This window comes from Bactrocera latifrons, unplaced genomic scaffold (genome assembly GCF_001853355.1).
Source record: "Bactrocera latifrons isolate USDA-ARS-PBARC rearing strain unplaced genomic scaffold, ASM185335v1 scaffold_31, whole genome shotgun sequence".
NCBI lineage: Eukaryota > Metazoa > Arthropoda > Insecta > Diptera > Tephritidae > Bactrocera > Bactrocera latifrons.
Window position 1 is genome coordinate 406,922 of NW_017536741.1, and position 12,220 is coordinate 419,141.

At 36.0% G+C, this 12,220-nt stretch overlaps 1 protein-coding gene across 4 annotated transcripts; it reads left to right on the forward strand.

Moving 5' to 3' along the window:
- The first annotated feature begins 1,856 nt into the window (after positions 1–1,856).
- Positions 1,857–12,083, forward strand: LOC108970827 (mucin-3A). Of its 4 annotated transcripts, none has more exons than XM_018936468.1 (5): positions 1,857–1,990; positions 3,163–3,402; positions 7,616–7,918; positions 8,837–11,122; positions 11,377–12,083. In XM_018936468.1, the coding sequence occupies exons 2-5, from the start codon at positions 3,270–3,272 to the stop codon at positions 11,838–11,840; spliced, it is 3,186 nt and encodes a 1,061-aa protein (XP_018792013.1). In that variant the 5' UTR covers positions 1,857–1,990; positions 3,163–3,269; the 3' UTR covers positions 11,841–12,083. The 4 variants fall into 4 exon arrangements, with proteins under 4 accessions (XP_018792013.1, XP_018792015.1, XP_018792014.1 ...); XM_018936469.1 differs by lacking the exon at positions 1,857–1,990 and adding an exon at positions 2,008–2,179; XM_018936470.1 differs by lacking the exon at positions 7,616–7,918.
- Positions 12,084–12,220: the final 137 nt, after the last annotated feature.

Here is a 12,220-nt window from a genome sequence, read left to right on the forward strand (position 1 = left end):
TATTTTATTAAGTTCCATTGAAGCTTTGAATCCAATGATTATAATTGTCTATAAGCATGCATGTATACGTATGTAGATATTGAGTTTATAGTCGCTATCGAAAACCTGATGAGAGCTGACGGCTGGCTTTTGCTGGTTCAATGGAACACTGCAAATTTTAATTACTGATTAATGCATTGCAGAGGCAATATCTTACCGCCATTCTATTTTTTAGTTGCATATTAAGCCCTTAATGAAGGAAAAGATTTTTAATATGTGCACATACATATGTATGTAAGTATGTACATGTGTGTATGTATGTGTGTATTTACCAAATGTCATATGTCACCTCACCAATATTTCTATTCGATTGTGTATGTTTTTTAATAACCGTATTACATAATTCACGTCGCTAGCTGCATGGTACCATTAATTGCCACGTTAATTGATCCATTCCATAGCTGTTTACGAATTCGATAATGGGCATAATTATGATGATGATTTGCAGTAGGTACCGTTATGCCTACATATATATTACAAATTTAATATATAAATACAAATTTTTTATTGCCTACTACATATATGTAGAGTACACGTATATATATGTATGTATGTACATATGTCAATAGTGATATTTAACATGGATACGGAAACTAAGCTGATGTCGTGTTCCGTTGGAGAATTTACAATAATACTTTAAGCATAAAAGTAGGTTTTTAAATCGACAAACTTAATATTTTTATATTTTTAAAATGTCTTTCGAAAAATTGTAATTAGAAAGTGGAAGAAATGCGAACGCAATCGTTAAATGAAGTTCTCAATTACAGTCACTTTGCACCAGGTCAAGTCAAAGCTTCGTAGATCCATACTTATGTATGTGTGTATGTGTATATTTGCATATTTTCTATGCATATAATCCCTTAACATTTGACAGACATGTAAGTATTTGAGTACGTACATATATATAAATACATACATACATACATGTGTCATATGGCATATAATTTTACTTGTAGTGGCAAAAACTCCCAAGCATCGTCTCCAAGTAACAGTAATAAAGTATATGGCCTGTCTCTTATACACATCTAGATGTGTATAAGAGACAGATACATACATACATACATGTGTCATATGGCATATAATTTTACTTGTAGTGGCAAAAACTCCCAAGCATCGTCTCCAAGTAACAGTAATAAAGTATATGGCAGTCGCTTTGAAATGAGATTTTTTCAAATGCATAGCTAATAAATTTCCTAAAAATCACAGTGCCACAAAACTAAGCGCTAAGTTATTAAAGACAAAGCTTTATACAAACAATCAAACATAAAGTGTACATAGTATGTATGTAGATATGTATGAACGAGCATATAACAATGACTGCATGATATAAGCAGAAGTAATGTAAGAAAGTTAAAACGTGGTGTTGAAATATGCATTGAATGCGCTGAACAGTCAGCAATAATAACGCCCCAACACTGCGATTGTTCATTTGTGTGATCAGCCAAGCAACCGATCGATTATACGCGATGCAAAACAACCTCGTATTCATCAGCATCAGCATTTGTTTTGCCATATTTATAAATACGTAAATACATTTGTATATATATGTGTGTGTGTATTTTAACTTTGCGGTTTCGAAGCGCCTGCTCGGCTCCCTATTTGCGCCTTACATCAACGCCAAAATGATCATTAAAAAAGCACAAGCAAAATACTAGATTCATCGTGGAGCGATTGAGTTTCGCGACGTGATGCAGCAGCGCAGCGGCTGACGATCGTTCGATCACACATCTTTTTTGGCTGTAGACGTCGCCGTCAGCAGCTCAGACGGACGACCTGTTAAGCGCTGGGCGCACAATGCTTTAAGTTGTGGTGGCGAACTGTGGCAAGACACGCTTAGGAAACGCGCGCTTATTAAAACTGTAGAACTCGTGCGGTGCGGACGTATTTTTTGACTTTCCGCGTTGACATTAACTATACAGAAAGTGAAATACTAAGTTACCACAGTACAAATGTACGCTCCATAATTTAGTAAATCGTGCTGTTATGGCTATTTAATGCCTTCTTAAATTATCGAAATATAAATGTTGCTTCAATCGTCTTCATTATATGTATCTTTGTGTAGATAGTGACATACAGTTTGATTGTTTCTTTTTTTCTGTAATGAAGTGGCCAATTTTTAATCCATGTACATACCATTTATGTATGTATATATGCATAATATAAATAATACCGTTATATGAATGTGAAAAGTTAGTTACTTTTGTATTGCGGGAAATACTCAAAGCGCATCTTACTTTCAGACTCACAAACACCGATTACCTCATATTTTACTTACATGTGTATATATGTATGTACATACATACATACATATAGTATGTATGTGGATATTTAAAGTAATATATGTTAACCGAAATAATGCGATAATTTGGAACAAAACTTGAAAATAAGCTGAAAACGAATTAGTGACGAATTAGTGACAAAAAAAATTTAAAAAATAAAGTAAATTTTAATTTTAAATAAATGGTGAYAAAAGTGTTAGCAAGGAAATCAATAATAATGCAGTTCGGAATTCACGCCCACCCCCATATGATAAATTTAAATATGGACTGCTAAACTACTGAACCAATTTTAATAATCACACTGTGTCCAGTTCGAACCAACTTAAAATATAGGATAGTAAAAAGCAGTCATAAATAAAAAATACAGTGAAAGCTCTTCTAAATGGGCGCTCTATTAAGCGGACAACTCTATTAATTGGTCAGAAAGGCCGGTAGACATTGAGAAAGCAGCCTTAAATTCGTTATTGTTTCCAATGAAATTTATTTGTATGAACATAGTCAAAAGTAAACCTCAAGTAAAATCCCTTGGATTCTTATACCGACAAAAACATTTTTGACTTTATTCGTAAATAAATTTTTAACTGTATTAAATAGTATATTAAAAAATGTATACCACAGCAACGCGTGGCCGGTTCCACTAGTATAATAAATATTTGAAAAAATCAAAACACTAAACAAATCGTGTTTCATTTAGTTGGCCGATTATAACGCAATCGAAATGTTGTGTGAAAAGTGCTCAACTGAGATAAACTATATATAATACAAATCACATAACATAAAATTTAAGAGGTTTCGCGACAACTTGAATATAATCCACATTTTTCTCTTCTTTTTAATTCAACAGCTCTTGAAATAAAGTGAAGTTAACCGTTAAAGTGATTGCAAGTGCCAAACAACYAAGAATCAAAATTTAAGAAAGCATATACAATTTCCGTATAATACAAAGCGGGCATGATGCGGTCACCAAACGGGCGTATGCCTCAACAGGGTCTGAACAGACTTTGTATAGCCACCACCATTTGTGCCATTACCTTTCTGAGCGGGTCATTTGTGCGCCCCGCTTTCGGAGCACCAGCCAAACTTGGTATTTCTAGTCCTTGATCAGTTCTTTTTTGATATTTTCCTTTATTATTTATATATAAAAATATAAGATATATTGTATATAAACATGTACATAATTAACGTTAAGGTAACTCGTATATCTCATAGATCTTTGCTTCTGGTTTTGGGCGCTTTATTACTAATGCTAATCTGCTATAAATCTTATTGTAATWTCCGCCAAAAAAAATATTTAAAAAATGCAAGTACAAACTTTAAGCGACCGTAATAGACTAAACAGTATACTCGCGAAGAAATAATATATATTGGGTAGTCGAAAAAATCWTTTCGTATTTCTAATCAAACTTTAATTTATTTTTTTAATATTTATAGTGGATAGCAAAAATTTCAAAATACACGGAATTCCTTCATAATTYTTACTCATTTTTGAACAGCTGTAACTTTTATTCAACCTCTCCGAATTTAATTTTTTTTGTTAAATGAAGCTTAATATCTCAGCTTCCCAACACTAAATGGTATCCGTTTGACACAATTTGATTGGCAGCACTGGAGCACTGGAGCCACTATATGACTGCAACGACCTCTATTGACAATATACGAAAAGACTTTTTCGACCACTCATAAATATATTTTAGCTTACATAATCACTTGTATATACAAATTAATTTGTAAATAACATTCATTCCCGCCACTGTTAATTTAGTCATTTACCTGCTGAATTTTCTCAAACCCTWCTGAAAGTGCATTTGTATGTGTTTCCACTATCGTGTTGGGAATTGCCACTCTTGGGAGCTAATTGTTTGAGCATATGTCGGCATTTCCTCGCTGGTATCCGCACTCCAAATGTTTAAAGCCATTAGCGTTGTCGAAATATCGTACTTTTGAAAGTAGTCGTATAATGCATTGGCTTCTCCAACGAAGGTGTACTTCCTGTTGTTATCCTATGAATACTATATGAGTTACGCCCGCTTTTGATGACTGCATCATTTTTGTAGCTCTTGATTTTGTTCATACTGTTTTATAATTAGTCAAAGATTATGGAAATTTTAAAGTTATTAACGTTTTGTCAATAAAATTTTGCATCAATTTGCAATGCCAAACCCAATATTTACTCACTCTAATATTTTTTTCCCAAATCAATAATGAAAAAAGATCGATTGGGTTCATGAAACTGAAAACTATTTTTTTTATGGACCTGTCGAGGTAGCAAGTACCCTACGCATATATTTTAGCTTTTAAAATACTTTTTTATGTACAGTAACATTAGCTTTTCGGTATTAAGTTGACAGAGACATTTGTTTTGCTAATTAAGTTGAAAAAGAAGAAAACTTAAATCATACATATATTTGGCGATTGCCTCTTCCAAATGCATTCGAACTTAGGATCTTTCAATGAGCGTGGGACTTTATTTAAATGGCTTTGAAAGATTATATTAAGCTAAATTTATGCGGTCGGTCATATCGGAATGTCATTCATATAAATATGACAGTTGTCAAACCAGTGGCACACACTTACTCACACCCAATGCTCCCTTAAAAGGACATGCAAGATACAACCTTCAAATTTATACACCATAAGAATAAATATAAAAAAAAAAGCAAAATAAAAATCTACAAGTGGAATAAGTATGGAAAAGAAAGGTCACATGTGCATATATGTATATGTAAATATGCTCACATACAGCTTTTTACTCATCAACCGGAATTACCGGAACCGTTGACTTCACACCTCAAGTGTACCAAGTCATTGAAATGTCAAATAATTTATTTAAACATTATAATTGGCGTTCACTCCCCGCCGCGCATACAGAACTTCGACAATGARGATAATTAAAGCGACAAGACATCTGATGTTTGGGAGTTTGTTATGGTACCAGTATCTTTTTAAGTATTATTCTGATCAATTTTTCAAATGGCTAGTGTGTAGACCTACTTAAAGAGTGTGAGAATATTTACTCACACGTATTCATGTGCGTATGTATGTGGGGATAYATTTAGATACATTTTACTGCTGATGCAAATACAACAAAGTGTTCTTTTCATATACAAGTTCTGTTGGAGATCTACAATTTGTCATTATAAATTTATTGCATATTAAATTTGTTATTTATGGCTTTAAACAAAATTTAATTAAATATAAAGTCAATTATAAACCAGTTTGACAAGCGAAATTGTCAATTTAACAACAAATAATAATCCTCCTCCTTTGCCTTGGCATTACATCATACAAACACATATATGTATGTWTGTATATGTACACACATCCGTTTTTGTGCAGTAGAAGTCATGCGATTGTGCAAGCCACGTACCGTGTACATAAGTACCCGACCGAACACCGACCAAAAAAGTCACAGTCAGTCACATAAATTGACATTTCTTTTACAGAGCAGGTCGGGAACTTAAGCGCTACCTTGGTAACTGCAGCCATTTGAAATTGTTTTGATAATATGAGCATAATATGTACATATGTTCTTTATAATGAAAACATGACCATTATAAATATACACTTTTTATTAAAAGTTTGTGTGTGTGCCATACAATTTAACCTGGAATTTCTGAGAATTCTTTAACAACACTTTGTTTCAAAACAAGCTGCCAGCCACGGTTGCGAATACTAACTTGGTGAGCAGCAAGTTTTTTTAGTTGTACAAGCCCATGAGTCACTAACATGTTCAATAAAAATTCTTGCAAAATCTCCATATTAGTGGCACTAGGAGGCGTGATTGATTAATGGCAAAATAATACAACCAATTTATGGAATGTGATGTGATAATTACTATACTTTGTGTRTATCCTAGTACATAGTTTATTGTATGGGAAGTGAAAATTAAAGAATCTAACATTTYAAATGTAGAAATTTTCTAGCAAGGCAGCAACGATTAGTTAGCGTTTTTCAATATGGGACACTATTAAATGAATTCTAAAACATGACTTAAGATATCCATATACAAAACTTGTTTATTGGGAGATGGCCTTGAATTATTGATTACAATAYGCATCCTAGTACGAACATAAAGTTAAGGTGTGTAATAGGAGATTTCAGCCAAGGTAACAAACAGATAATTAAAATGTGGTGTTGATACCTAGAATAAAAATTGCCACAAGTAATTTTCATACGCWTCTCTTGAAACCAACTTTACTTCATTAAGGGAATTCTGCATTCACCAAAATAAATGGTAGTCCGATGGTGCAAGATCAGGGCTATATGGTGGATGCATCAAAACTTCCCAGCTACGATCTACCAGCTTTTGCCGAGTCATCAAAGATGTGTGGTCTAGCGTTGTCCTGATGAAAGACGAAGCTGTTGATCAGTCCTGGCCGTTTCTTTTTCGATTGCTTGCTTCAATCGCATCAGTTGTTGAGAGTAAAATGTATGTAGAATCAATCGTTCGACCAAGCTGGAGCAGCTCATAGAGTTCCTTTCCAATCCCACYAAACACTCAGCATAACCTTTCGAGGTATCAATCCTGGCTTTGCGACCATTTGTTGAGCTTCACCACGCTTGGATCATGATTCTTTTCGCAAATTATTGTCGTATTTGATCCACTTWTCGTCTCCTGTTACCATTCGCTTCAGAAATGGTTCTGTTTCATTTCGTTTCAGTAAGAAATCGCAGGTGTTAATTTGGTCCACTAAATTTTTCACGCGTTGTAGAAATAAAAAAACGGAAGTATACAGATACTAGTTATAAACTTTTATTCGACAATTTTTAGTATTAATTGTTTGATTTGCTTTCTGTGCCTTTTCTATGCGATGACAGAAATGTAGTTGTAAATTGTATATGTATGTATGTAACCCAACTTTAACTATTTCGGACACAATTCATAATTCTAACAATTAACTTATGAATATTTTTTGCATAGTTTTTGCATAAATGCATGTTAATTTTTCAATAAATGTGCGTAGATATACACATAMATATGTATATGTTTGTATGTTTTTAAATTGTTTGCATTCGCTCGGTTTACAAATGCACTGAACTGCGGCACGAATATACATAATGATGCACGCCATCAACTCAAATCCATGATTTATTACGAGCACATACACACTACATCCACCAACTACACATACACACACACACTTATAGTATATAATACATATGTATGTATTTAGAATGTATATAATATACTTTTATATACACTTTCCACAAAACATTAGCACATAAACACCAAACACAATACAATAAGAGATCAGCAAACGAAAAACAACAAACAACAACGAAAACTTAATTTTCAGATGGTATTGGGCCACCACCAGAAGCGCCATTCCCTTTAGAAGCACAACCGRCACAATTTTCCGATGCGATAGCTGSGGCTCTTAATAATGATAATACTGCCAGAGACGTTAAAGGCTTCAGCAAAAATCAACCGTCGACGGTCGATAGTTATGGTAATCCGATTGAGACGCTTAAACCCATCGATACACCTGATGGGCGGAAGGTAATCAGTGCGCAGGGTTTACAATTTGAAATACCCAACTATGCTTCGGGCATAACTGAGATAAAGAAGCCGGCCGACGACTTACTGCCACCATTCATTGGTGAGTTAATMAATAACACTAATACAAAACATATAAATTTTAGTGCACCAAACCAATTTACCAAGTCCAATACGAACGATCAGCAACAGAGCGTCACAAAAGGTCAAATTAGCAAAGCAAAGTTCGAAACAATGTCTGGTAAGGTGAACAGCGAAAAAATTATCGCATTTGTTAGCAACAAAGATTCGATGGTCACACACCCTAATATCAACAATGAAATTGATGCTAAAATCAAACGTATTAACAAAGAAACTGAATCAAATGGTTTCAGTTCTCCTCAAATAGCGCCAGATCATGTCGAAAAACAACAACAACTTMTTAATTTTACTGATACTGACATACACAGAGCCAAGAGTTCTGGTAGAAACAAAACAACAAAACAAAGCAAGCACTGGTATAACGCCGAACACACGCTTAATGGCACTAACGCGTTCGAAAGAACCACAAATGCATTCGGTACAAACACTACCAACACTGCCAACACACTCACAAGCGCACCAATTTCGTATACTTCTACGTCTCCGCTCTCGCAAAGATCGCCATTATTTACACAATTAGCTAATTATATTTTTACTAAGCATTCCTTAAATGAATTAACCCCCAAACATCCAAATAACATAGTATTTAGTACACCATATCCATTAACGTCCCCATCAATTCCACCACATGCTCCTATTAACCGGGCTGAACTTAAATCACCTCATTACTACCCGTTTAAAAAAGAAAATCAAATATACATCGCTAATCCTAGTAATAACAATTTTATTTCCCGAGGCAAACGAAGCGCCATCTCCACACATCACAAGAATATCCCTCAACCCCTAAGTAGTGGTAATTTTAACTATCCAAACGTTCCTACTGATATAGCCACTATTAATCGCATAGCTGCTAAATACCAAACTCCCCTTCCCGCCTTAGATCCCATTGCCGTTGCTGTGTCGACTGATGGAGAAACCGGTACGAGTTCAGTTCCAGGACCTTTGGCTACAGCAATCGTGGCAACCACGGTAGATGTGGAAAATGCTCAGCTAGTCGAATTGAATCCGAAAGGCACAAATGTGCTTACCACAAGTCAAACAGATAAGAAATTACCAAATCATAATCTTAACTCGTTGCCATCATACATACTTGAGTTAAACGACCCGGATATTGGAGGACCTGTGGAATACATGCCAGCTGAGGATGGGTCATCCTTGAAGGTTATCGCATGGGATTTATTACCACCAATAGAACAAGAACCTACCATAATTACTTCGGAAAAACATTTGCCAAAATTTGTATCTGGTACACATAACAATAAAGTATCTTTAACTGCGGGACAGAGCTTCAGTGCACAAGCATCTGAAATTGGTGTTTCCAATAAAGGAAGTGTGTCCGTGGTATCCTTTACTAGTCCACAAGAAAATAGGATTCATTTTACGAGTTCAACTACAACTACTCCCAAATCGACTACMGCGCGTACGACGAGGCCCACAACCACAACTACTACGACAACGACAAGAGCTAGTACGACAACCCGCCGTCCTACCACAACAACAACACGTCGTACGACAACTACTAGACGTAATCCAACAACTACAACAACAACCACACCAGCACCACTTAATCCAAACGACTTTTTCCAATTAGAAAATGGTGACTCATATACTCTACCATCCTGGTTAGCTGATATTGATGATCCTGAATTGGATGCAGCAGTAAGTTTTATTCCACCAGAAAATATACACGAATATAATGATACTATTTCGCGGGATATTCTTCCTCCACTTGAACCATACACCGATCTTAATGACATTGAGTTGCCTGAAGAGCTTCGTACAACTTCCACCACTACCAYTCGGCCCCGTACCACATCTACGACATCTAAGCCTCGTCTAGCATTTACTACCACCGTTAAAAGTGTAACTGTATCCACACCTCGACCACATTGGGTACGCGCTTATCCCACAACTGCCAAAGCAATCACTACTACAACCACTCAAAGACCAAACTCTTTTGACGATCGTTTTTCTTCCAATCATATTGCACAAACGCATGATTCGACATTTGCCTCATCTTCTACCTTTCCCAATTCGAAAGTGCACACGTCATTACTTAGTAATAGCGTCATCAGTACCACGACTAGCACGACAACACCAAAACCTCGACTAACGACATCGGCGGCACCATCGCACCATATCAATAGAAATCAACAAGACAACAATAGATTTAATGAAAATTCTTCCACTATCGCAGATCATACAACAAGTACTGAAGCGAAAAACAGTCAAGCAGTCACAACATCAAAATTCTCTAATTCAAATCCCTTCTTGCCAGCACACAATATTGCTACACGTCCGTTTTCGTCACAGAATGCAAATAAATTTACTACCGTCMCGACAACGACTACTACAACTACAACTCCTGCAACTCCAATAGAAGAAAATCCATTCGATTCCGTCACTTTACCATCGTGGTTAGCTGATTTCGATTATCCCGACTTGGCTCCAGGTGTGCCGTTCATATATAATGCTGAGGAATCGAATTCCGATGTTTCCAATGATTTACTGCCACCTTCGCAGCTGTCTGCTGAAACAACAAAACCAATTTTCATAACATCCTCCCCCACATCCTTTAACTCCTTTCAAATTGCACCAAGTTCAACTAATCGGCACGATTCCACTTTCGCTTCCGCCTCCACCTCTACTACACGTACTTTCGCTTTTAATAATTCCCCATCAAAAGTCATCACAACTGCCAAACCATTCAACATCCAAAATCCATTCGCGAAAGTGCCTAATAGCAACAATAACAATCAAGAGGCAATCACTGTGCCACCAGTGCTATTTAGTCCACCAACCGCAGATGCTGAGAGTAARGTCGACATTGTGGCCGTGAACGATGTCAGCAAGGCAGATCCTCGTTTTGATCGTGAAAACGCAGCAGCAACAGCTGACCAATTTCATAACAACAAACATTCCTCATCAAGTTTTAATAAAAATTTTGCAGCTCCATTCGAACCAACTTCGACGGCTGGCAGCGCCGATTCATCGGCTTCCACAGATCAAGATTTTGGTAGCTCAACGAAAACCACATTTTCGAAAAGTAACGAAGGCAAAGTGATAACTAACAACGTATTTGGTACTTCCAGTGGCGTTACAAGTGCATCTAAACAAAGTGGATTTAGTGCCGGTACCACTGCCGGGCAAGCAGATTTCCAAAAAGGTAACTTTTAAATTTAAAAAAATAATAGTTTACACAAACAGCCAGAGTATAATAGCTTCCAGCCATAATTCTTGATTTTGATCGATCAGTTTGTAAGGCAGCCTATATGGCTTCCGGCTATTGATCAATTTTTTAGACTACGATCAACTCCTAGGACTACTCTCCTATTCTGAGATAAACAATTAATTTCATTTTTGTTTTTTTTTTTTATTTAGCATTGTGTGTATTTAAAATGTTTCAATTTCCATTGACAGACTTCCAACATAGTAGCAGCAGCTTCACCGGAACTTCGAATACCTTCAATAAGGCTTCAACTCCGAGCGCATTCTCAACCTTTAACGGTGCTCCACAGAGCACGAATTTCAATACTTTTAATAACAAGGGCAATAATAGACCAGTAACCAATGTAAATACTGGAAAATACACTGGAGGTTTTGGCGGATCTCCAGGTGTTTTGGGTAGTGGGAAATTAGGTTCCGAAGTGCGATCAGATGGATCCATACGCCCTGCGAATGTTGCATTTACACAGGGAACGGCCATTGCACCAACAGCATCACCAAAGCTTCCAACGAATCCTAACTCTGCAAATCGCGTTGGAATTCCAACTTCCTCCGGTTTAGCAGTCGACTCTGGTGTCGGTGCTAATAAGTACCAAGGCACATTCGGTGGACCACCCGGAGTGTTGAACCCGTTTGACAATGTCAAAGCGAATAAATAGAAGTAAGGACAGCTRCGAACTCATCGCAGCATCAAAGATTATTTATTTATAACATACTTTTGTTTTTACAATATGTCAGAGAGTAGTATTTTAGAATATCTTTCGCAATTCTGGTTACATTGAATATATCGAACATGTTAAGACAATGTTAATCCCATACTTTTCTATATGTGCTTATGTATGTATGATCATGAGTGTAACATTTTATATAATTGCAAATAAAAATTAAAAAATTGCTTATAACTCACTTGGTTTATGACTTTTAACAAACAAAAGTGAGTGATTTTTCATAGATGATTTGCGAGTGGCATTGTGATTTGAAGTAATGAGGAGGYTTCAACGTTAGCTGGCAACCAGCTGGTTCTATATAAGAACAGCAG